The 27,391-nt window shown below is 46.2% G+C and overlaps 2 protein-coding genes across 2 annotated transcripts in view; both read left to right on the forward strand.

Annotated features, from left to right (window-relative positions):
- The window catches only part of LOC129387033 (uncharacterized), a 96,302-nt gene extending 80,263 nt beyond the window's left edge, over positions 1-16,039 (forward strand). Inside the window, exons 9-11 of the mRNA XM_072286866.1 lie at positions 14,250-14,352; positions 14,958-15,711; positions 15,921-16,039. Coding sequence (XP_072142967.1) covers positions 14,250-14,352; positions 14,958-15,711; positions 15,921-15,922 — 859 coding nt within the window. The 3' untranslated portion in view covers positions 15,923-16,039. The remainder of the gene's footprint in view (positions 1-14,249; positions 14,353-14,957; positions 15,712-15,920) is intronic.
- Positions 2,326-4,602, forward strand: LOC129387354 (uncharacterized). Its single transcript, XM_055076284.2, has 3 exons — positions 2,326-2,916; positions 3,512-4,274; positions 4,484-4,602. Coding segments are annotated over exons 1-3 (768 nt in total). The 5' UTR covers positions 2,326-2,913; the 3' UTR covers positions 4,486-4,602.
- Positions 16,040-27,391: the final 11,352 nt, after the last annotated feature.

Consider the following 27,391-nt stretch of genomic DNA (forward strand, 5'->3'; position numbering starts at 1 on the left):
TTAGAGAAGAGAAAATAACCTATCGCAAATTCAATTATGTCATTCATAACTACAATTGATTGCAAATACAAATACTGCCCAACAAAAATATTTGAGGAACAATTGAAAGGCAGTCAAATACTTTTACCTTACTTTAGTTAGAACATCTTATAGCATTTCACAGATACCGTAGTCAGAACGAGCTGGCCTGGCACAATCAGTGCGTCTTATGCCGCCCTTCTTACATTGCTTATCTGTACTAACAATGGCTTTTCAAATCTTTGATTGGTAAGGTTCCCTCGTTTTTGTCGTGGATACATCAGCAGCAAGAAAGAAACTTCACTGGATGTTCACGTTTGGGGATAGGGTGGTGCTGTAGGGTAAATACATTTTGTTCCCTAGATTTCCCTTACTCAGCCTCTGCGTCCTCTGTGAATCATAGCGCTTCATTGTTTGTACTTGAGTGCGCTACCGGTTAAGCCAGCGAAAGGCTGTGGGAATTTTACGCATGCGACCCTTCAGCATTAACGGCCTGAGTGCATGGTCGTCGCTATTGAAACACATCAGTACCGGCTCTGTTCGCCGGTCAATATCTGATGAGGGGTTAACACGAGGAGAAAATATTTTGCTCCCACGTTTGCTTTGCTCAACGTGCGCACCAGCGAGGCTGCAGGGTGACATGATCTCGGGCATTCTACTATACTTCCCACCAAAGTCAGGCTCCTAATATTGAATCAGCTCTTACAGCTTGTCTTATCAGTAATGTAACTAATTTCGTGCAGTTCATTATTAATTAAGTAAGTGAAATACATGGAGTATTATTAAGTAAATAATGTAATTTTTATACTACAAGACTACAAAAAAAGATTTGGCAGCGACACATAAGACTGCTTACGTGTGGGAATGCGAAAGCATTAAAGCGTTGGTAGACCTTAGAACGCCTTGAACGTGTTCATGTTATACAGTCATCATGTGACGCCAGCTCCTCCTCAGTGGTTGCGCCGCACGTGCCCAACGATGTGCACTAGACCACACCTTTAGTCTGCCAGCTGGCTGCAAAGTGACATGTGCAATGATGCACGTACTAAGATCACTGTAGTGAGCAAATGACCAAATTTTCGAAATTTATGGATAATGGAAAAATCGAAAATTGACCAAATTTCTCTTAAAGGCCATTATTTAGGTTACCTGAAGGAAGCTGCAGCCGAAGTATGACCTCAATCCGAACATCTTTTGACGTGCTTTTACTCTGTGCTCCGTCGGCCATTTTTGGTACCACCTTTCGGCCACGCCGACTACGATGGATTCTCGCTCAATGGGGCCTTTAGTGCTTGCGCATAAAAATGTAGTAGGTTACAAGTAAACAGTTACATCAAATTTGCTACGTAGAAGACTAGAAAAATTGAATATTACGCAAAATCAGGCATTAATCAGGCATCAAATTTGCTACGTAGAAGACTGTAGAAAAATTGAATATTACGCAAAATCAGGCATTGAATCCTCGAATTCAATACCAATCAAAGAGCGTATATTTCGAATATTGTTACAAGTTTTGGATATTCGCACGCTGAAGAAATTTCGCATACTGCCGTCATTGTCTGTGAAATGGCGAATACCGATATCACGCCTTTCGCTTGTCGTTCACAGTGAACTATACTGCGTAACAAACATTGGTGGTTAACCCCGTATTTCTTAATCCCGGTCCTACAGAAAGTTAAATAAGAACCATCTGTTTACCTCTTTTTGTTGGACAAAAGCAAATAAATAATATTTTAGTTATAATGATGACCGCGAGGTAATAAATATTTTTAATTTGCGTGGTTGAGTTATTCACAACTGATAACTGTCTACAGTATATAACGAAAACGTTACTAGAGGCTATGCGCTGTGTTTCACCTGCCAACATTACAATTTCTTGGCATCAAGACTGTCTCGCAAATATTATTCGTTGAATATTACAGGGATGTCTCATAACCTGTCAATGACAAGCTGGACAGAGGCGCTATTAGGACACACTAAAATACCAGAATCAACAAGACACCTCAACAAATTATGAGCGCATGACGCCCGGCAGAATAACTGCTGAATTTCTCTGTAAAACCTGGCGACCCTCGGTGGCCGGTTGCACTGCACACGTTCCTTTGAAATGAGAGCATGATCTGGCGTCAGGTTTACAAAGAAGTATCAACATTTTTAATGAAAGTGTTTCGACTTTCCAACACAATCAAACTGCTCAGGCATAATTTTCAGGAGAGAAAGATCCCACGAAACGACGATACTCGCCCACCTTTTATGCCGGCACTGCGAACTAGTATTCTGATAATCCTGAATTATGAGCTTTCAAGAACCATTCCGTGGACAGTACGCTGTGTGTACATTAGATTGAGTGACATTGCACGTGTCGAGGACTAAAATGAAGATGATCGTATGGGTCGCATTTAGTTGTCGAGAATTTATCGAACATTTCACGTGTCATAGATTCCGACATGTGCGATTCTGCCCCCTCGATTTTTATTACATTTCAACACTTACTACGTGCCCCACCATACCGGCTTGCTCTTCCCCACACAACTGCCTTTTCTTATTTTTGGCACATCACTATAGGGGTGGTAGCGCTGCAGCAGGTATCATATTTTTCTTTTTTTTTCAGCTTTTCTCTGAATACTCGTACTAGCGTCCTCGTCAAGGTTACTGCGCGGCCCTTCATTAAAGTTCAGCTAGCGTATACCGTCAATGCCTCTTCGGGTTTTACTCGCTTACTGATACATGCGGAATAACAAAATTACTTCAGCCTCTGATTTCTTTATTTGGTTGCTACAGTTGGCTGTTCAGTTTCCCCTAAGGGCATAGAGTCAAGGAAGAATTTTTGGTATAAAAGGGTGCACCACATCCCACACATTCAGCAGTTGGCCCAACAGCAGCTACAAAGTCACCATGGTAAGTCGCCTGTGCTCCATGTCCCTCCGTAGCCTAAGAAACCTTGTGATCATATAATCAGCGAAAAAGAGCTGTCAGTATAGTTTCTTTTACGCAGAATATTCTAATTTATGAATGCATGTGCCCATGTAAGGGCACTGACTTATCCTTCAATATTTACCATCAACCTGGTAAATAATGAGGATGTAAAAACATCTGATCCTATTTTCATCTGAAGGCTTTCTTTTATTTTGTAGCGTACAGTAGGTTGTGGTAGTATGCTATGGGAAATATGCCGTAAAGGTTTCAATTTCTTGACAATTTGGTGACATCTAGCGAGTTTCTTGTTGTACCTTGATAACCTTCACAAGAAACAACTTCAAAGAAAATTCATAAAACACTAACATCTTATCTGCTCGCGTTTGAATGCCAGAAATGGGAGAAAGTCTTGTCTTAAACGACAGCAGAAAATCGCAATGAACATGAAAGGAAGAACTGTATGAATATACTGCTTGAAGAGAGTCAAAAAATGCAAGTTGCATTGCTTGTCTTGAACATGATAGGAAAATTCCCACAAAAGAGCGCAGCCTAATCAGATTAACAAACAACGCTGCAGATCCGTGCCTGCGTCCTCTTGGCTCTTGCCACCAGCGCTTTCGCTGGATACACCGGCTACGGTCTTGGCTACGGCGGTCTTGGATACGGCTATGGTCTCGGCCACGCCTACGGTGGTCTTGGATACACCGGCTACGGTCTCGGCTACGCCAGCTACGCTCCGGCTGTGCACACCGTTGCCCACGCTGCTCCAGCTGTCACTACCGTTGCCCACGCCCCAGTCGCCACCTATGCCGCTGCTCCCGCCGTGACCAGGGTTGCCGCCTACCACGCCGCCCCTGCTGTTGCCACTTATGCCGCTGCTCCAGCTATCGCCACCTACGCTGCTGCTCCAGCCGTGACCAAGGTCGCCGCCTACCACGCCGCCCCGGCTGTTGCCACTTATGCCGCTGCTCCAGCTTTCGCCACCTACGCTGCTGCTCCAGCGGTGACCAAGGTTGCTACCACCTACCACGCCCCAGCTGTCGCCACCGTGGCTCACGCTCCAGTCGCCACTTACGCTGCTGCTCCAGCCGTGGCTACCTACGCCGCTGCCCCAGCTGTCACTGCTGTTCACCACGCCCCAGCTGTAGCCACTGTCGCTCATGCTGCCCCAGTTGTTGCCGGCTATCACGCCGCCCCAGTGTACAACTACGGTGTTGGCACTCTCGGCTACGGTGTTGGCCACTACGGCTACGGTCACGGTCTCCTCGGCTACGGCCTGAACTACGGCTACGGCCTTGGCTCTCCCGTCCACTACGGTGCCCTTCTCCGCAAGAAGAAGTGTGAGTATACATTTCTTTTATTTCGAATGGTACTTGAACTTAAGAATGCATTGATTATAATTCCATTGTGTTACTGATATCAGTGTCTTGTCGAGGAAAAATAGGTGTTTTCGCGATGCTGTTCTTAATTTATTGATAGCCCTTAGCGCTATCTGTACCCCTAAAAATTATATTTACCTAACAATATGTTCCTTTTTTTATTCTGGCAGAAACCATTCATCTCTAAGTTGTTTGAAGAAAAAGAAGATGGACACATCTGCATCAGACTTGTGCCCTCTTCGACCACGGACACAATTGTATAATAAAGCTGTGCTTCACAACAATACAATCTCGCTTCCTATTTTTTCTTCCATGTTTAGCTATATCTGCTGCCGCGCATGTCAGGTGCCATTGCGCAGTTTTAGGGACTGATCATCGCTTCGGTATGTTGAACCTGCATTGCGATTTCTCGGTTGCTTGTACAAGAGCAATCGCCTAGAACGTATAGAAATTTGCATCCAATGTGCAATGTGCAAGCATTAGGAGCTTGAAAGTGGAAAAAAGTGTGCTTGTGAGAAGTGTAAAAATCCGGGCGCGCTAAAATAGAATGGTGGGATTTTACGTTCCAAAACCGCAATTTGATTATAAGGCGCGCCGTAGTGGGGACTCCAGAATAATTTGGATCATGCGGTGTTCTTTAACGCGCCCCTAAATGTAAGCACACAGTTGTTTTCCCACACGTAACAATATATATATATATATATATATATATATATATTGTTTCGTGTGGGAAAACACAGATGAAAGAGGCTATATACAGAGTATTTAGACTGGCGCCAGACCGTCAGGCCGACACTCGCCCGCGCCAAGGGCACAGACCCACTTCGTCGTTCTCGCGGTGGCTCGTCCCTTGATCATCGCTCGATGATGTCGTAATACTACCCCCCATCGGCAAAAGCGCCGTCACGGTGCTGTTAAATATTCCAGGCGCATGGAGAGTTGTAGGGTTTGAGTCGGGCGACGTGGACAATGTCACTGGTTGTCACAGCGGAGGACGTAGTGGGCGTGACTAGAGCGATTTTGTAGGCGACATCGGTTACTTGACGAAGCACGCGATATGGGCCTGTGTAGCAGGAAAGCAATTTTTCAAAAAGGCCAACTTTACGCGATGGTGACCAAAGCAACACGAGGGTGCTGGGCAGAAAATGGACATCACGGTGACGGAGCTCGTAGCGTTGCTTTTGTTTGCCTAGACAGACTTGCAGACGAGTGCGCGCAAGTTGGCGAGCATGGTCATCATGGACGATAGCATCACGGGCATGAGCGCTAGATGAATCTGTGGTGGACGGAAGCCCAGTGTCCAGTGGTAGCGTCGCTTCACGGCCATACAAGAAGTAAAAAGGCGAAAAGCCAGCAGTTTCGAGACGAGAAGAGTTATGCGCATATGTAATGTAAGGTAGAGCCTGGTCCTAGTCACGGTGGTCATCTGAAACGTATTTAGATAGCATGTCTGTAAGGGTTTGGTTCAAACGCTCAGTGAGGCCGTTCGTTTCAGAGTGGTAGGAGGTGGTAAACTTATGCTGTATTGAACAGGCTCGCATGATGTCGTCAATGACTTTGGCTAAGAACGCACGGCCACGGTCTGTTAGCAATTGACGCGGAGCACCATGAATCAAAATGATATCATGCAGGAGGAAGTCCGCAACATCAATTGCGCAACTGGTCGGAAGAGCGCGGGTTACGGCGTAGCGGCTCGCGTAGTCCGCCGCGATGGCAACCCACTTGTTTCCTGATGTAGGTTCCGGAAATGGGCCAAGAAGGTCTAAGCCGACACGATGGAAGGGCTCGGCAGGGATGTCGAGCGGCTGCAGGTAACTAGCGGGGGGCTGGGAAGGCTTCTTGCGTCGTTGGCAAAGTTCACAAGCGGCCACGTAACGTCGTACGCAACGGGCAAGGGCCAGCCAGAAAACACGGCGACGTACACGGTCATAGGTTCGAGATACGCCGAGGTGTCCCGCCGTTGGTGCGTCATGAAGCTCTTGTAGAACGGTTGGGCGGAGGTGTTTAGGTATGACTAGTAGGAACTCGTCCTCACCACGGAACTCCGGAGCGGTCGGTACATCGAGCTTGTCACCATGCCTCCCTTTGACGAGACCGCCTCTGCAACGGCTTCGGCTTGTCCGACTGCTCCAATCATCACGGTTGCCCAACATCGCGACCCTCGTGTGTTCTCTAGCCTGAAGGGAGAGGACGTTGACGAATGGATCAAGCTCTATGAACACGCCAGTGCTAATAACAGGTGGGATCCAACGCTCATTCTCGCCAATGTCATCTTTTATCTCGGCGGCACCCCACGCGTGGGGCACCAAACGCATGACGACGACATAAACAGTTGGGACAGTTTCAATTAAAAGCGTAGGGAACTGTTCGGCGACCCCATTGGGCGCAACGCTGCCGCGAGAAAGGTTCTTGCGTCTCGTGTTCAGACATCTACAGAGCCGTACGTTTCATACATCCTCGACGTCTTGGCTCTCTGCCGCAAAGCTGACGATACGATGTCTGAAGCAGATAAAGTGTTGCATGTGCTAAAGGCTTCGCCGACGATGCTTTCAATTTGCTTGTTTTCGGCCACGTCTCGACTATCGACGCCATCATCAAAGAATGCCGCCGCCTTGAAGAAGCTAAGAGCCGCCGTATCACACATCACATCACGCGGCTACCCAGCACCTCCACCAGAATGTTACGTGTGGAAAGACACAGATTAAAGAGGCTATAAACAGGCTATTTACACTGGAGCCAGACCGCAGGCCGATACTCGCCCGCGCCAAGGGCACAGACCCACTTCATCGTCGTTCTCGTGGCGATTCGTCCTTTGAGCATCACTCGATGATATCGTAATAATATATATATATATATATATATATATATTTATATATATATATATATATATATATATATATATATTATATATCCCGATGTCTCGATTGGTCTCCTGAACACATTGCAATGTGGTGAAGGCGGCTTAAATCATGGCTGCGAAACATGGAAGTCGTTCGACGTAACGCTAGAGCGTTTCCATCGCATTTACTGCTGAATTGCCAAAAGAATTTTCTTATTAAAGCGTATTGTTATGTGATAACATTGCATAAGAACAATTAACAGGAGAAACCCCTGCCTCAGGCAGTCTAAGCGAGCCGAAAGCGGTAATGAAAACCTTATACCCTATCGGACTCCGAACCTACACTGTTGAAACGTACCTGAACCCGATACATACCTAAATTGAAGAAAAAAGCGGTTGTCCATTCGGCATGAAACACTTCAAACTTATACGCCAAGAACGGGCGCTCAGTAGATCCACGATTCTTTAAAATTAGTTGTGTCAGTGCACCCCACTAGAACATTGTGACGAAAGTCGGTGGTTCTGTTGTGTGCGAGAATAGGGACAGACGGAGGGTTTGTGTGGGTAACTATGGCCACATCAGGAGCGAGGCTTGCACTTTATAAATGTGGCACGCTAGTTTATTCCACGGCCGAAGTGTTGCTATTGTGGCTCCTTAGAATCACCATTTCAGTGTAAGCTTCTTATTCTTTTTACGTCACAAAGACAGAAACGAAATCAAACATCATTCCACGGCCACAATGAGCGCTCTTAAGGCTTTCCTGTTCGCTTTTAGCTGGCGCAACACTGCGTGCCACTTGGAGGTGCGTAAGTAGGATCGACGCAAGGTTTATTGCAAATCGTTAGCGCCCATTATTCAGAAGCATCAGTGTCCTCCCCTGCTTCTAATAAAAAGCAGCAAACTGACTGAAATGCCAAATGCTGTGTTCTTCGTTTTCTGCAGGCTCGAAATATGGAGTTGTCATTAAAGAAATAAGAAATAAATTGGCGCTGTCCCTGAGACCACGACTCTAGGAAGGAAGGAAGGAAAACAAGAGGTAAAATGCAGAGAGGTTAAGCAGAACAAGTGTCCGATCGGCTCCTACGGCCAGGGGGATGGGGTAAGGGCAGAAAAGCTAACAAAACAAGAGAAGAATAAAAAATAATATACGGAATGAAACGCATCAGTTCTCCCATTTCATAGTTTCTCAACGAGTCCCGTTAATTTTAAAAATAGCACTAGCATTTTTAAAGCAGCTCGTGCCAGCGTAAGCTGGGACCGGGGCCGTAGAAGAATTCTGGCTTCCCGAATGGGGCGGTTTTCAAAATTGTGTGCGTCAAAGAACGTCAAGCGTAAAGTCAGAGAGGCTAACATAATCTCATGGGTTGCGTCAATGGAAAAGAAACCTGTCATAAGTAACTACTCAAGAAGGGAAAACGAGATCAGGAAAGAATCAATTTATGGTATCTCACAGGGAAGTTCATAACATTTCGAGGCGATATCGGGACGCCTTAGAGCAGACCACAGTGCCAATGAAGGCCATGCTACTGGGACGTAATTGAATGGTAGCGATGCTCTGTGAGTAGTCAAGAGGCGGCTAAAACTGTTATGCGGCCTATTTCTTGGCAGGCAAGCCAAATGGTGAATGCGTATGCTTCATATAGGTCGAATGTGCACTCTTAAAGCGTCGACTGCAATGTCGGTTCATAAGGGTGGTCACGCGCTATGGGGATTGTGCCTGCTGTGGATGCACACTTAGGGAGGCTGAGGCACATCAGAAATACCTGGGCTTGTACACTCTTGTGTGCGCGAAGGTTCGTTTTACTGGTGATTCCCAGCACGGAGAGGCTATGTCTTAGGAACGTCATAAATAATGCATGGTATAGATGTGGTATCTATTGCACAGATGCAACGACAGACTTCCCGCCTACTAATTTGAATACAACGGCTATTGCAGTCAACCTCTTCTTGGTGTGTGAAATATGTGGCGGCCAACACAAATCGCGGTCTTTGAGGGCTCCAAGCAAACGGTGCTTTACTTCGTAAGCAATTAATTATCCGCTAATGCAGATAATATATGGTTTCATTGTTCTGCGTGTAAATGGGACCAATCAGCACTTTTTTGATGATAGCGCTAGGCCTTTCATATGCAGGTAAGAAGACGTTTGGGTGACCACCTTCTGCAGCCACGCTCCTAGCGGCGGACGTGTCACGCCCAACGTCCAGCTGCAGGTATTATCGGCATAGATGGATATCTGGACCATCGTTGGCGATGTTCCTACAAGGCCTAACAGTAGCATTGGCATTAGCCAGTGCGGGCACGGTAAAATGCAGTTTCTGAAGTAGCTCACAGGCCAAAGATCCCTCGTGACCAGATTTGCAGAATAGGCGTGACTGATCTCATGGCGAATGTATATCTATATGCTCATGGGTAAAATTGTCGTCGGCCAGCCCAACGCCGCCACGTGTTATAACTGCTGAAGCTGCTGTTGGGTGCTCTTACGATATCTTATACGTCTTCGGATATTGCCTGTGCAGAAGCTATTTTCAGCCATCGTAAAGTACTGTTTGAGGAGGCGCCGCCATTATATATATTGAACAGACAAAGCGCTCATTATTTGCTTGGTTGTATACTAAAGGCAACGCTCCTGCTACCACTTTGCTTGCGCAACACTTCTCTTCACCGGGAAATGTATGCTGGCAGTGATACGTGCTTCGCATTGTTACCAGGAGCGCTTTATCGCCGAGAACGTGCTTCGGATGCTTAGTTCGTGCTTGTTCTTCGTTGAGATGCGTGCTGTTCTGTACGTTGTATGCGTGATTCCACAGAGTGTATGCACTCTTCGCTTGCCTTTGCCGACTGCTTGAAGCCTCTGTCTGACGTGGGTACGAGCTAATGGTCCTGGCCCGCACTGCCGACGGGATCGGCCCACATTTTTGCTAACGGACACGGGTACTATAAATGCCTACCAACTAGACTGCAACTGCTCCGTTGTAAAAAAAAAAAGCGATGGCAGCGAGCTACTTCCCAAATCTCCCTGTTTGTTAGTGTCCAGATTTGTGGGGATTTGTTCTACAGCAATACACATCATCAGCGATAACATCCGAGGCATTTCAATGGCATGCTTTATCAGCCTGTACGAGCCAATGGTCCTGGCCCTGCACTACCGACGGGATCGGCCCACATTTTTGCTAACGGACACGGGTACTATAAATGCCTACCAACTAGACTGCAACTGATCCGTTGTAAAAAAAAAAAAAGCGTTGGCTGCGAGCTACTTCCCAAATCTCCCTGTTTGTTACCGGTGTCCAGATTTGCGGGCATTCGTTCTAAAGCAATACACATCATCAGCGAAAACATCCGAGGCATTTCAATGGCATGCTTTATCAGCCTGCATTGCCGTTTACTAAGCGTCCCAAGGAGTGCGTTGGCTAAAGCGGTCGTTAAATAAACGAAGATGTCTGCGAGAAGTTTTTGTCCGCCTTTGTGTGCGCTGCTATTTTCGCTTCAAAATGCTTCTTTGTCAAAAAAGATTTTTTTTCTTTTTGAGCTCTTCAAGTACTGCTAGATTGGCCTTTTTTTTCTCTTCGATAGTGAAGTATATGTGCAATATTTGCGGAGGACTCAAGCAGTTTTGTATAGAAGGAATAGCCTGAGTCACACTCTAATAGCTATGTATAAATACGTTTTACTCTATTGCCTACAATATTTATATTGCACTGGTGCCATGTATTCTAAGCGACGAATATAACTTTATTCGAGTTTTTGCCACGCACGACGCTATTGCTGCAGAACTTTATACAAAAACAAATATGCCTTCATCCAGGCGTATCTTGTTAAACGTAAATAGAGGCGCATTTAAAAAAAGAGTTTATACATATCAGATAACCTGAGGTTGTTTCGATCACGTCCTGGGGTTCGTGGGCCGAAATTGGGCGCCATACGTAGGGTCACTTCCACACAAGGCCAAAGTGGCTTAAACGTGGTAGTTGGCCTATGCTATACCGGGGCGTCGCAATAACCTGGCTAAGTAGACAAACGCCTCCAATCTCAAATAAATCTTAAGCATGTGTGCTGGTGCGACCATCCGAACTCTGAAAGTGTGCTTCTAAATTCCAAACACGCTACTAATGGGAACTCAGCGATCCGGGTTACGGAAAACCAGGCCCGCCTACATCCCTGTTTGCGACATTTCCTCTACCGCTCCTTCCAAGCGCCACTGAGTGAATGCCGGCGAGTATTAGCAAATACTTAATGTGATAACGCGGGCTTTCACTTGAAGTTTTCTTGTTGTATGCGGTGCGATTGATGTATCCGCAGCGACGTTGCACGACAGTTGTGAAATTCATTTTTAGGCGCTATTTTTGTATGCATCGAGAAGACCGTTTTGTAATCTCTTGCTCCATATTGTTCTTTGAGTCCATTCGTCGCTTCCACCTGTAGTAAGAATATCTGCCTTAGAGGGATTATATTTAAAAGTAAAGGTTGCGCATGCAGAAATGAGCGTATAGTAAACCATAGAAGGGGTACCGCGACATAACAGCCTGTGCTCATCGCCCCAATTTACTATCTTGCCATAGTACACTATTCAGTGAACAGGCTTTCATCAAGTTAGAAATTTCGTTTCGCAGCGCAGCTGTTAATGCGAGTATAATCGCACTGAAGGACGTTATATGCCAGTCATCACGGGAAAAACATCATGTTTTCTATCATGCGTCATTATAGCCTATGGAAGAATACGCCTTCTTGCACACACAAATAAAGATGAAATATATCATCGTAATTTGTACAAACGCTGCACTCCCCCTTGATATGTCTCCTTTAAGCATCAACACGGCATCAAAAATCGACAAGCACTGGTTGCCATATTTTGTCGAATGCCTTTTTTTTTTGTTTTAAATTGTGACCATAGTGACTAATAAACATTATGACGCAAACTGTGCACACGGGAAATAATATTAGGTATGTAAAGTTATAGAATTAACAAACCGAATCAAGTACGGTATTTCAGAAAAAGCGGTCTTCGAATAAGAAATGAAAAGCCCAGTATTTCTAATTTTTCAACCAAGTGAACCAATATTTGCTCACAATTCGATTTGGAAGCATAACGCTCATTTATGACACATAGTACATCAGTGTATTATGCCATTCATCACTAGACAATGGGGTGCTGTACAAGCATCACCATAATAAAGCAGCTTTGAATCATCTAGTACACCCTGGAAATGACAGTAATCAAACAAGGGAAGAGCAGCCATTAGAGGCACGTAATAACGTGCTTTATTTGAATGAGATAAGTGTGATACTACAACACCGCCAAGGAATTGAAGGATGCTAAGGGTGAGCAGGTAAGGATTTGCGCTCTCCAAATGAGGGATGTCAATTCGAGAAGAAGCAAAGAACGAAGCTTTCTTTTTGAATGGCTGGGAATTTTCAATCCGAGGTTTGTTGCTTTGAGCGATCCCTCAGACAGCACAGGCCCTTCACAGCGACCACTCGTTTTGCATCGGTATGTGTCCATCAAGACTGCAGTGAAGGTTGCTATCATTTGTAGTTGAATAGAAGTGAATAATAAAGGACTTCAAATAGTGAATCCACGAGTGGAATACAAACTGAATAAGAGTATTCGATTTGTATTACACGTTTACATCATTCGCACAACTGCCAAAACTTAACTTTGAGCATGCAGAGGCAAGCTCAAATTCTATGAAGCATATCAAATACCGATCTCATGTTTTTAAGTTAGCATTTCGAGATAATTATTTTTCGTAACGCACGTTGCCGAGGAGGGAGGGAGTGTTGAACTCTTTAGTTCCTAAACAAAGTTGCACGAGAAGGTAAGTTAGAAGTGTTTGGTTATTTAAATTTTTGGTGGTGGAGTGCAGTTGTGCGATAACATTTAAATATTATTTGAGTTCTAACTTGTTTAGTGCGGTGATAAATCATTTACGGTTGGTTTGGTGAAATATTCACAACTGAAAACTCTCTATAGCGTATAAAACATTTTCTGCCACGAATGTATGCATTACCATTCTCGTGCTAAAATCAGAATTTTGAGGTATTAAAACTGTGTTGCATGTATGATATCTTGAGTATTGCAGGATTAAATTATTGTCTTTATATGACACTCAAAACGGGCATATTGTAAAAGCTCACTAAAAGGACACTGTCAGCAAGACACATCGCAAGATTAGGAGCGCATTACACATGTAGCAACACTTGCTAATTTCTCCAAAAATCTGGGAGACCCTACACTTGGGTGGGAATATTAAATGCGTTAAAAGCCTGCCATATATCCAAAATGATATGGCAGTAGCATTTCATCCCTTATATGCCAATGCTAGACAATCGCATAAACCCCGAATCTCCACCGTGAAAATCGCAACGAAATGAAAACATTATCTTGCGTTTAGGTTCACTACGGAATATTTACGTTTTTTTTTTCAAAGAAAGTCCTTCGACTTTCCACCGGTTTAAGGTGCTCGAGCTAAATTTTAGCGGCATAAAAATACCACGGAACGTCTATCAGCTGCAGCCAACCGCTATGCGCATCCGATTTTTCATGCCCGTGAAGGCAATGCCAATCATGATTGGGATAATGCTTGATTATGAGCTGTTAATTACCAATGCATGAATCATTCAGTGCATGTGCAAGTCCAGTACACGTGTCAAGGATTAAAAACAAGGTGACAGTATGCATCGAACTTAGTGGCCGCGAATTTATTTACCGCCTCACATGCCATAGATTCCAAGATATGCGATTGAACATTTACGATTTCTTTTTATTCCATTTCAAATCTTACTACGTGCCGCTTGAGGACGGCTTACCCTTTCCTGCGCACTACGACGTATGATGACTTCTAACTCTTAAATGTAACGCTACGCCGTGCTGAACCAAGTATCGCACCCTGTTTTTCTTTTTTTCAACTCTTCGCTATATACTCTCACAAGCGTCCTCGTCAAGGTTAAGGCGCGGTCTTTCGTTACACTTCGGCCAGCGTACACTGCCAATGCCACGTCCGGTATTACTCCTCTACAGAGACGTGCGGAATAACAAAATGACTCCAGAGTCTTCGTTTTCTTTTTATTTGATTTTGATACATTTTATTGTTGACTTTGCCGTTGGGGGTTACCGTCAAGGAAGAATTTCTCGTATAAAAGAGCACGCGAATTCAGTACTTTCAGCAGTTGGCCCAACGGCAGCTCTAAAGTCACCATGGTAAGTAAGCCTGTCTTCCCGGTACCTCCATAGCCGAAGGAACAACGAAATCATTGAGTCGGAAAAAGAAAGGGCTCTCAATGAAGTTTTTTCTTTTCCGAAACATTCTAATTAATTAAGCCATTTGCAGAAGCAAAGCGGCAGATTTATCCCTGGCTAGTCCACATTACTTTGTAATCAATTGTGATGCAAAAGCCTTTCAGTATATATTAAACTTAAAGTTCTTTTTTTTTTATTTTGAAGCATACAGGAGGTTGTAAGATCCTCGAGGAAATAGGTGATAGAATTTTAAATTTGTTCAGGCTGGAATGTTGGATGCATGTAGCAAGTTCTCGGTTGTAACTTGATAACAATCAGGAGAAATATCATCAATAAGAAAGAATAGATGACACTATTATCTGCGTCATTCAAAGCTTCAGAAATTGATGACAGTGATCTGTTAAAACAGGACACCAAAATAACAATGACCATGAAAGGAAGAGCGCTTGTCGTAAGCTTCATTTCAATACGTCAAAATGTGCAAGCTATATTGCTGTGTCTTCAGACCGATAAGAACAACCCCACGAAAAAGCACAGTCTGATCAGGTATACCGGCAACGCTGCAGATCCGTGCCTGCGTCCTCTTGGCTCTTGCCACCAGCGCTTTCGCTGGCTACACCGGCTACGGCTTGGGCTATGGCGGTCTTGGCTATGGTCTCGGCCACGCGTATGGTGGTCTTGGATACGGCTACGGTCTGGGCTACGCCAGCTACGCTCCAGCTGTGCACACCGTCGCCCACGCTGCTCCAGCTGTCACTACCGTTGCCCACGCTCCAGTCGCCACCTATGCCGCTGCTCCAGCCGTGACCAGGGTTGCCGCCTACCATGCCGTCCCGGCTGTTGCAACTTATGCTGCTGCTCCAGCTGTCGCCACCTACGCTGCTGCTCCAGCCGTGACCAGGGTTGCCGCCTACCACGCCGCCCCGGCTGTTGCCACTTATGCTGCTGCTCCAGCTGTCGCCACTTACGCTGCTGCTCCAGCCGTGACCAAGGTAGCCACCACCTACCACGCCCCAGCTGTCGCCACCGTGGCTCACGCTCCAGTCGCGACCTACGCCGCTGCTCCAGCCGTGGCCACCTACGCCGCCGCCCCAGCTGTCACTGCCGTCCACCATGCCCCAGCTGTCGCCACTGTCGCGCACGCCGCCCCAGTTGTTGCCGGTTACCACGCTGCCCCAGTCTACAACTACGGTGTTGACACCCTTGGCTATGGTGTTGGCCACTACGGTTACGGTCACGGTCTGCTCGGCTATGGCCTGAACTACGGCTACGGCCTTGGTTCTCCCTACCACTACGGTGCCCTTCTCCGCAAGAAGAAGTGTGAGTATACTTTTTTTTTATTTTGAATGATACTTGAACTTAAGTATGCATTTATTATAATTCCATTGTGTTACTGATATCAGCGTCTTGTCGAGAAAAAAATAGGTGCTTTCGCGGCGCTGTTCTTAATTTATTGATAGGCCATAGCGCTATCTGTTCCTCTCAAAGTAACTTATGTAACAATATCTTTATTTTTTTTATTCTGACAGAAACCATTCATCTCTAAGTTGCTTGAAGAAAAAGAAGATGGACACATCTGCATCAGTATTGTGCCCTCTTCGACCACGGACACAATTGTATAATAAAGATGTGCTTCACAATAATACAATCTCGCTTCCCATTTTTGCTTCCATGTTTAGCTATATCTGCTGCCGCACATGTCAGGTGCCAATGCGCAGTTTTAGGGACTGATCATCGCTTCGGTATGTTGAAGCTGCATTGCGATTTCTCGATTGCTTGTACAAGGGCAACAGCCTAGAACGTATAGCAATTTGCATCGAATGTTCAATGTGCAAGCATTAGGAGCTTGACAGTGGAGAAAAGTGTGCTTCTGAGAAGTGTTAAAATCCGGGCGCGCTAAAACAGAATTGTGGGATGTTACGTTCCAAAACCACAAGTTGATTATAAGGCGCACCATAGTGGGGGACTCCAGAATAATTTGAAGCATCCGGTGTTCTTTAATGTAATCCTAAATGGAAGTACACGGGTGTTCTCAGCCCCTTCGAATAGGGGGCGCCATCGCGGGGATTCGATCGCACGATTTCGTGCTTAGAAGCCCAACACTGTAGCCCATAAGCAAGCGCGGGGGATACGTCGGTCACGTGGGAGAGTTGAAAAAATATATGTATTGTAGTGGGTAACATGCATGTGGCGCTGTGCGGACTGCCACCGCTGCGGCGCGAGACCCGAGCTCGGGCTGCTGATGCGAACGGCTAGGACTCGCGATCAAGAGCTACTTGCGATCCCTCGTACGAGCTGCAATAAACCCCCTTATATTTGGTGGAGCTGCGGGGTAGACCTCGGAAACTGGAACTCCGAAGCCGGACGCTACCGACTGCTGCGACCATGCCTGACGAAACCACCCAGGAACATGCACCACAGTCTCCGGCGGTCATCGTTTCCGGTGTGTTGCGCCAGCGTGATCCTGCCATCTTTAGCGGCACCGATGATCATGACGTGGAGGATTGGTTGTCATCTTACGAACGGGTGAGCCAACATAACAAGTGGGACGACGTCACCAAGTTGCACAACGTGTTGTTTTACTTAACCGGCGTCGCGAACCTCTGGTTCCGAAACCACGAGCACGATTTCGCAACATGGAGCACATTCAAAACAAGTTTCACTGAAGTGTTCGGGCGCCCCGCTGTGCGCAAGCTTCGCGCAGAACAACGCTTACGGGGGCGTGCGCAACATCACGGTGAAACTTTCACAAGTTACATCGAAGATGTCATTGACCTGTGTAAGCGCGTGAATCCGTCAATGTCAGAACAGGACAAGATAAAACACATTATGAAAGGCATTGATGAGGACGCCTTTCAGATGTTGTTAGCGAAGGATCCGCGTACCGTGGCCGAAGTTATCAATTTGTGCCAAAGTTTTGACGAGCTACGGAAACAACGCATCTTAGCTCGGCGCCCACCGCCTACGGAAGATTCGCTAGCAGCATTAATTATTGGCGACAACCACACAACTTTGCTGACGCAAATAAAAGAATTTGTGCGCGAGGAGGTCGCACGACAGCTCTCGATTTTGCCGACCACGGAGAAGCCTTCTCAATGTTTGACTCCAGCGCTCCGACAGATAATTCAAGAGCAAGTGACCGAAGCTCTTCCACCTCCGTGTCAGCCGGCTCCCGTGGCCGCGCCTCTGACGTATGCTGAAGCCGTTGCGCGGGCGCCTCGTCTACAGGGGTTCTCTCCTCCGCCTTCAGCGCCTCGCCCGCCGGTGTTCTCTCCTCCGCCTTCGCCTCGCCAGCCGGCGGATCCCTTTTTCAGTGCACAGCAGCAGGGTCCAAATCCTTGGCGCACTGCTGACAACCGCCCAATATGCTATGCCTGCGGTACCCCGGGTCATGTAGTGCGCTTCTGCCGCCGGCGCTTGCCGGCCTTCGTGGGCACCCCGCGACGACCCAGCTCCGACTTCCGACCTTTCCGTATGCCTTCACGACCACCACCAGAAGTCTACGCTGCTGATGACACAGCACAGTCACAGCTCTACGGCACTCGTCGCTCGCCTTCCCCTCGTCGGCGCTCACTCTCACCCATGCGTCGTAGACCCAGTGCCAGTACTGCTGAGGCGGAAAACTGATTTCCGCAGTTCCTGAGGCACGAACTGCGTCATCGTCGGAACATCAAAGTCCTCGTTTTTCCCCCGCTAACGTTATTGAAGTGTGCGTTGATGGCATCAAATCCCTTGCGCTCGTCGATACAGGTGCTGCTGTATCCGTGATTAGCGAGAAGCTTTGTCGTGCATTGCGGAAAGTGACCATGAAGCCTTCGATTCCATTGCTTAGAACAGCCAGTGCGCAACAAGTACAGCCAGTCGCTATGTGCACTGCCAGAGTGCTGATTCGAGACATTTTGTATTCCATTGATTTCTTTGTGTTAACTTGTTGCTCCCACGATGTCATTCTCGGTTGGGATTTTCTGTCGCGCCATCATGCCGTCATCGACTGTGCACGTGCTGAGGTTCAGTTCTCCGTTCTGTGCGATTTGCCATCTCGCGACTTTCTAGTTCACGATCTTAGCAGGATCTGTGTAGCTTCAGATACTGACCTTCCTCCTCACAGTGCTGTATTTGTCCCTCTTTCATGTGCATCGCTTGCCGAAGCGACGGTCATGTTTCCACCCGCTGCCGTCTTCATTCGCCGCCAGCCTATATTGTTGCCTTTCGCCCTCCTCACGGTTCACCATGGTGCTGCAGAAATACTGATTTCTAACCCAAATTCGTACACTTTGGCTTTGCACTGTGGCGAGACTATTGGTACCATCGAGTCTGTGGACGCTGACGCTATTGTGCGTTTCCCCATGGCCGACGACGTCGATACTGCCAACGTAACAGCACTGACGCCCCATGTGCCATCTAACCGAGTTCCACCGGATGTTTTTTGTCGCTCCATTGCCGATGACCTCGAGCCGACACAACGTGCGCGGCTAATTACTCTTTTAAATGAGTTTCACGCGTCTTTTGACTGGAACCAAGCATCGTTAGGCCGCACAAGTACCGTCTCTCACCACATTGATACGGGACATCACGCACCATTACGCCAGCGTCCGTACCGCGTATCATCCACCGAGCGTCGTGTCATCACCGAGCAAGTTGAAGACATGCTTGACCGTGGTGTTATCAAGCCATCGTGCAGCCCTTGGTCATCGCCCGTAGTACTCGTTAAGAAAAAAAATGGCTCGATTCGTTTCTGTGTGGACTATCGTCGCCTCAACAAGATTACACGAAAAGATGTCTATCCTCTACCGCGCATAGATGACGCCCTGGATTGTCTACATGGTGCTGAATTCTTTTCTTCTTTGGACTTGCGATCGGGCTATTGGCAAGTGCCAGTGGATGAATCCGACCGCCCGAAAACAGCTTTCATTACGCCTGATGGCCTGTATGAGTTTACAGTAATGCCATTCGGCCTCTGCAATGCGCCCGCGACATTCGAAAGAATGATGGACAATATTCTGCGAGGCCTCAAATGGAAGACGTGCCTGTGTTATTTAGACGACGTGGTAGTTTTCTCCCCTGATTTCACCACTCACCTCTCTCGTCTACGCGAAGTCCTTACTTGTCTTGCCACCGCCGGCCTTCAACTTAACTTGAAAAAGTGCCGCTTCGGCGCCCGACAGCTGACCATACTTGGCCATGTCGTTTCCAAAGACGGCGTCCTTCCCGACCCTGACAAACTTCGTGCTGTCGCAGAATTTCCGCGGCCGACTACACTGAAAGAGCTCCGAAGTTTTATCGGCCTTTGCTCGTATTTTCGACGCTTTGTACGCAATTTTGCCTGCATCATCGCTCCTCTGACGAAGCTCCTGGCTGGCCCAGGTGACCTTCGCGATTGGACTCCGGCATGTGACCAAGCCTTCACCACTTTGCGTCGTCTGCTTACCTCACCACCTGTTCTACGCCACTATGACCCGACTGCACCGACCGAAGTTCATACGGACGCCAGTGGCGTTGGTCTTGGAGCCGTCCTTGCGCAACGCAAGCCTGGCTTTCCGGAATATGTGGTTGCATATGCGAGTCGTGCCCTTACGAAGGCAGAAACCAATTATTCTGTCACAGAAAAATAATGTTTGGCTATAGTTTGGGCGTTAAACAAATTTCGCCCTTACTTGTATGGCCATCCGTTCGATGTTGTGACAGACCACCACGCGCTCTGCTGGCTTGCGTCACTGAAAGACCCGTCAGGCCGTCTTGGACGTTGGGCTCTTCGGCTCCAAGAATTTGACATTCGCGTCATCTATCGATCCGGGCGCCAACATTCTGATGCCGATGCACTCTCCCGATCACCCATGAGATCCGACGAAACGCCACCCTCACCCGTAGAGTGCCCGGTTGCTACACTTGCTGTTACTGACATGCCGTCTGAACAAAGGAAAGACCCGTGGATTGTGTCTCTCATTGACATTCTTCACAGTTCTTCAAAGGCTACATGCCCTCGAGCCCTTCGTCGCCAAGCCACCCATTTCGTGCTACGGGACGCCATCTTGTACCGCCGAAACTATCAGCCGGACGGTCGCAAATGGCTGCTAGTCATCCCTCGCCATTTGCGCTCCGACATATGCACGTATTTCCACGCCGACCCCCAACAAGCTCATGCTGGCGTCCTGAAAACCTACGAGCGGCTCCGTCAGCGCTACTACTGGCGCGGCATGTATTCTTATGTCCGCAAATACATTCGGTCATGTGTAGCCTGTCAGCGACGCAAGACATCTCCTCATACGACTGGCCCTCTGCAACCTTTGCCGTGTCCTGCACGTCCTTTTGATCGGATTGGCATTGACCTATATGGGCCTCTTCCATCCACTGCTAAAGGAAATCGTTGGATAATTGTTGCAGTAGACCACCTCACAAGATATGCCGAAACCGCTGCACTTGCTTCGGCTGCTGCTCGCGACGTCGCCGCATTCATGTTACGGCATTTCATCTTACGGCATGGCGCACCGCGAGAACTGCTCAGCGACCGAGGCCGTGTCTTCTTGTCCGAAGTTATTAATGAGCTACTCGCCGCTTGCCGCACTATTCACCGCACCACTACGGCGTATCACCCACAGACTAACGGTCTCACGGAACGGTTCAACCGCACTCTGGGTGACATGCTCACCATGTATGTTGCGTCTGATCATTCCAATTGGGACAATGTCCTCCCTTTTGTGACGTACGCGTATAACACCGCCGTTCAGGCTACCACAGGCTTCTCCCCATTTTTCCTTCTTTATGGACGTGAACCATCCACTACCCTCGACACCATACTACCATATCATCCGGATGCCTCTGAATTCACCCCTCTTTCCGAAGTTGCTCGCCATGCTGAAGAGTGCCGCCAACTGGCTCGCTCGTTCACGTCGGATACCCAAGGTATCCACAAAGATCGCCGCGACAACGGGCAGCCCACACAGTCCTTCGCCGTGGACTCTCACGTCTGGCTTCAGCTGCCCTTCCAATCTCCAGGCCTTAGCCCAAAGCTTGCTCCAAAATATCAGGGTCCGTACCGGATCGTCGCGTGTACATCGCCGGTGAATTATGTGGTGGAACCGGTGACGCCATCTTCGGACAAACGCCGCCGTGGCCGCGAGACGGTTCACGTCAGTCGTCTGAAGCCGTACCACGACCCCCTTATCGTGTCATCACCTTAGGTCGCCAGGATGGCTCCTCTTCGCGGCGGGGGCAATTGTAGTGGGTAACATGCATGTGGCGCTGTGCGGACTGCCACCGCTGCGGCGCGAGACCCGAGCTCGGGCTGCTGATGCGAACGGCTAGGACTCGCGATCAAGAGCTACTTGCGATCCCTCGTACGAGCTGCAATAAACCCCCTTATAGTATATATATATATATATATATATATATATAGATTACGAGTTTTTACGCGTCAAAGCCACTGTCTGATTAATAGGCATGTCGTAGTGGAGGTCTCCCGAAATGTCGGCCACATGGTGGTCTTTAAGTGCACCTGAATCTAAGCACCTGGGTGCTTCCGCATAACGCATGTATGTGCATATATATATATATATATATATATATATATATATATATATATATATATATATATATATATATATATATATATATATATATATATATATATATATATACATATATATATATATATATATATATATATATATATATATATATATATATATATATATATATATATATATATGCTATTCACAGCGTGTTTACAGGAGGTATTCAGCGACCTGGATTGGTAAGACTTGGGGACAAAAGTTAATGGAGAATACCTTAGTAACTTGAGATTCACTGATGATATTGCCTTGCTTAGTAACTCAGGGGACCAATTGCAATGCATGCTCACTGACCTGGAGAGGCAAAGCAGAAGAATGGGTCTACAAATTAATCTGCAGAAAACTAAAGTAATGTTTAACAGTCTCGGAAGAGAACAGCAATTTACAATAGGTAGCGAGGCACTGGAAGTGGTAAGGGAATACATCTACTTAGGGCAGTTAGTGACGGCGGATCCGGATCATGAGATGGAAATAATCAGAAGAATAAGAATGGGCTGGGGTGCGTTTGGCAGGCATTCTCAGATCATGAACAGCAGGTTGCCATTATCCCTCAAGAGAAAAGTGTGTATTAGCTGTGTCTTACCAGTACTCACCTAAGGGGCAGAAACCTGGAGGCTTACGAAAAGGGTTCTACTTAAATTGAGGACGACGTAACAAGCTATCGAAAGAAGAATGATGGGTGTAACGTTAAGAGATAAGAAAAGAGCAGATTGGGTGAGGGAACAAACGTGAGTTAATGACATCTTAGTTGAAGTCAAGAAAAAGAAATGGGCATGGGCAGGACATGTAATGAGGAGGGAAGATAACCGATGGGCATTAAGGGTTACTGATTGGATTCCAAGGGAAGGGAAGCGTAGCAGGGGGCGGCAGAAAGTTATGTGGGCGGATGAGATTAAGAAGTTGGCAGGGACAACAATGCCACAGTGAGTACATGACCGGGGTTGTTGGAGAAGTATGGGAGAGGCCATTGCCCTGCAGTGGGCGTAACCACTCTGCTGCTGCTGCTGATATATATATATATATATATATATATATATATATATATGTATATATATATATGAGGCGCAAATGACGGTGGGCTGCTCCGGTGCAGCCTGTAAGTCAGCGTAAGTTGCACTTCGCGACTCGAAGAGCCCGGTGTGTCGATTGGCCTCCTAAACAACAATTTGCAGTGTGGTGAAGGCGGCTCAAATCATGGATGCGAAACATGGAAGTGGTTCGACATAACGCTAGAGCATTTCCATCGCATTTACTGCTGCATTGCCAAAAGAAATTTTTTTATTAAAGCGTATTGTTACGTGATAAGAATGCATCAGATCAATTACACAGGAAGATCCCCTGCCCCAGGCACTTTAAGCGAGCCGAAAGCGGTAATGAAAACCCCATACCCTATCGGACTCCGAACCTACACCGTTGAAACGTATCTGAACCCGATACATACCTAAATGGAAGAAAAAAGCGGTTACCCATTCGGCATGAAACAGTTCAAACTTATAGGCCCAGAACGGGCGCTCAATGGATCCATGATTCTTTGGAATTAGTTCTGTGTGTGCACCCCACTAGAACACTGTGACGACTGTCGGCGGTTCTGTAGTGTGCGAGAATGGGGACAGACGGAGGGTTTGTGCCGGTAACTATGGCCGCATCGGGAGCGAGGCTTGCACTTTTTAACTGTGGCGTGTCAGTTTATTCCGCGGCAGGAGTGTGGTTTTAGTGGCTGCCCGGAATCACCATTTCAGTGTAAGCTTCTTATTCTGTCTTTACGTCACAAAAAAAAGAAACGGAAACTCGGTACTATAACTACGTAAACTGCAAACCAGGCACGCAAGAATTCGCGGAGAGTAGAGAAAATGGTGTCTTCGAGGAGCAAAAACGCGAAAGGCAATAAAGCAACTGCACAATTTCATGATAAGTATGACATTGCCGGGATAATAAATGTCGTGACCTGCTCAGCAGGACGTAACAGCGGCTGTAAAGGTCACGCGGGACCTTGTTGCGCAAGATGCATGCCATGTTTCAGCGTACGTTTGACACCTACAAACACTGCGCAACACTGCTCTATTCGTACAAAAATCGTTCCACGGCCACAATGAGCGTTCTTCAGGCGTTCTTGTTCGCTTTTAACTGGCGCAACACTGCGTGCCACCTGGAGGTGAGTAAGTACGATCGACGCAAGGCTTATTGCAACTAAAAACGTGTTCCAACTAAAAACAAAAATCAATCTAACATCATTATCAAATTCAAGACCTGCGCCGCCCGTGACAACTTGCTTCAATGTGCAAAAAAAGCCCGTCTTACTGCAGCCGATTTTGGCCTGACAGAACGTACACCAGTGTTTATAAATGAGCACTTATGCACTGAGTACAAACTTTTACTGGCAAAAGCGATTGCCGCAAAGAAGCAACACAACTGGAAATATGCTTGGGTATCGAGAGGACGAATATTAATGAGGAAATCAGAAAACTCCGATGTCCTCCGCATCTTCACGGAGGTTGACCTAGACCGTGTGGCATAATATCGCCAATATGCTGACGACCTCTTCCGTTGATAACTTTCATAGATTACATAAACCACACTCACTGCTTCAATGCAATGTGAGAAGCTTAGGAAAAAATTTTGATGCTCTTCTTACGCTGTTGGCACAGCACAATAACATGTATGACGCCATAGCCGTCACGGAAACTTGGCTGAAGCCTGGCGAAAGTTATAACATTCCAAATTACGTTTTCCTCTCTTGTCCTAGAATTGCTGCAAACAGGGGAGGAGGAGTGGGATTCTATATTAGAAACTCACTCGGGTACAGGCTTTATTCTTCTTTGAATAGACCTACTAGCGGACACTCGGAGATGTTTTTTGTAGATTTGAACAATGTCATCATTGGTGTTGTATACCGTCCCCCGCATACTGATTGTAGCATGTTTTTGAATGACCTAGAATGTGCTCTCATCCATCTGACAGAAAATAATAAGAAAGCTGTTATAGTGGGTGACATGAATATTGACACTCTTAGTAGCAGACACACTGAATATTCAAACTTACTGTCTTCGTATGGGTTCAGTAATCTTGTCACTGGTCCCACGCGAATCACAAGTCATACCTCCACTTGCCTTGATCACATTTTATGTAAGTTTAACGCAACTGAAAGCCTTTATGGAGCCTACGATTCAGGTCCTGCTGACCACTTACCGATTGCGTTTCTATATTGTCTTGACGATACATATTTTAACCGAACAAATTTTTCCGGTACAACAAAGCGAATTGATCATGAAAAACTGTCACTGTCACTTTCCAACATGTCATTCTCCGACTTGGACGACTTAAACCCTAACATGCACTGTTCTATGCTAATAGAAAGACTTAAAGGTACAATTTCAGAGTGCACTCAAATAAAAGTAAAGACACGATATACGCAACCAATATGTCCATGGATGACACAAAGCGTACTGCACTTAATTAAAGCGCGAGATTACTGACATACTAAAGTGAAACAATATCGAGGAAACACGTACTATTTTAATAAATACAAGGAGCACAGAAACAAAGCATTGGCAGCAATGAGACTACAGAAGAAGCTTTATTACAGTAACCAGATCAACGCGTCATCTCACAATCCGAAAAAATTATGGGCTACTATAAACTCTATTATTAAACCTACAGTTTCAAAACGAATTCTTCCATCAGTAGCTACGGGATGCGATGCTTCATCAGTAAGTGAAGAATTTAATCATCACTTTTGTACGGTTGGCACCCAACTTCTTTTTGGCATGCAAAGTAGGTTCGAGCCATCTTTGCCTGCTTGGAATTCATGTTCCTTTGGCTACATAGATATTTCAATCCAGGAAGTAATAGCAACTGCAAATCTATTAGATAGAGGAAAGGCACCTGGTTTCGATGGTATTGCGGTGTCCGTAGTGAAAAATAATATAAAAACCTTGGCACCTACTCTCGCTAAATTGTTTAACAAAGCATTTTACACGGGCACATACCCGGACGTATTGAAAATAGCAAGAGTGACGCCTATTTATAAAAGTGGGGACCCCAACGATTTCGGTAATTATCGACCTATATCGGTATTGAACTGCATAAACGTAATTTTTGAGAAACTACTGGCTAGTAGAATAAGAAAATTTCTATACAAGAATACCATCCTTTCCCCGCGTCAACACGGCTTTCAGAAGTGCCGATCGACAACTACGGCAAATCTGTCTTTAACTAATGTAATCAATGAAGCCTTGAACAACAACGAAATATCAATAGGAGTATTTTTAGATATAAGAAAGGCATTTGATACTGTCGACTATCGCATATTATTCATGAAACTGGAAAGACTTGGATTTCGAGGCATTTCCTTAGACTTTATAAAAAGCTATCTAGATAACCGTAAACAAGCAGTGGGCATCGATGAGCAAACCTCAAGTCTCTCTGATATTACTATGGGTGTACCACAAGGATCGGTACTTGGGCCAATATTATTCACAATATGCATAAATGACCTTCCGGATGGCCTAAATGAAGCACATGCCTTCATGTATGCTGATGACACAGCTCTTGTGGTCAGTAGCAAATCTTTAAATAATGCTGTTAAAACAATCAACAATGAACTTCAATATATTAGCAAATGGTTTGAAAGTAATGGACTTTCCTTAAATACAAATAAAACTGGATTTGTTATTTTTATGTCCCCGTTTAAGAAAAAACCTTTTGAGGAGCCATGCCGCATTACGATTGGCCGTGATGAAATTGAAAAAGTCGACTCAGTGCTCTACTTAGGGGTAACCCTTGATTCCGCTCTGAACTGGAAGCCTCATATCGATAGGCTGTGTGGTAAGGTCTCTTCCGCATGCTTCGTACTCACAAAGGCGTGGAGGAATTTCAGTTTGGAAGCGTTGAGAACCTTGTATTTCTGTCTCGTTCATTCTCACTTAGCCTACTGTATTGAAGCCTGGGGATTTACATACAAAACATACTTGGAGCCTATAGTACGGCTTCAGAAGAGGGCTTTGCGGATAATCAACTACGCTAGCTTTACTACACCGTCAAGAAATCTTTTTCTTGCGAACAAAGTCATGTCATTATCGCACCTGCGAGATTACCGCGTTGCATTATTAGTGTGCTCTATAACGAGATGCAACACGCCATTTCCTGCCACTATCTTCAATGAATCGACATTTAACAGTCGCTCAGCCTCCCTCGAGAAATTTCTTGTGCCGATATGTCACAACCAGTACGGCCAGCGACGCATACATTATATAGGTGTCAAAATATGGAACTCGCTTCCTGCAAACATTAAGCAGTCAGCAAATTTTAATACTACTGTAAAAGAATTCTTTCTTTCCGATCTAAACTGATTAGTCTTTAACGAAATGTATAATGATGTCAACAACTGGATACAGCGTTGCGGTTACGCTTCTTTGTTGTTTATACGTACGTAT

This window comes from Dermacentor andersoni, chromosome 3 (assembly GCF_023375885.2).
Source record: "Dermacentor andersoni chromosome 3, qqDerAnde1_hic_scaffold, whole genome shotgun sequence".
Taxonomy (NCBI): domain Eukaryota; kingdom Metazoa; phylum Arthropoda; class Arachnida; order Ixodida; family Ixodidae; genus Dermacentor; species Dermacentor andersoni.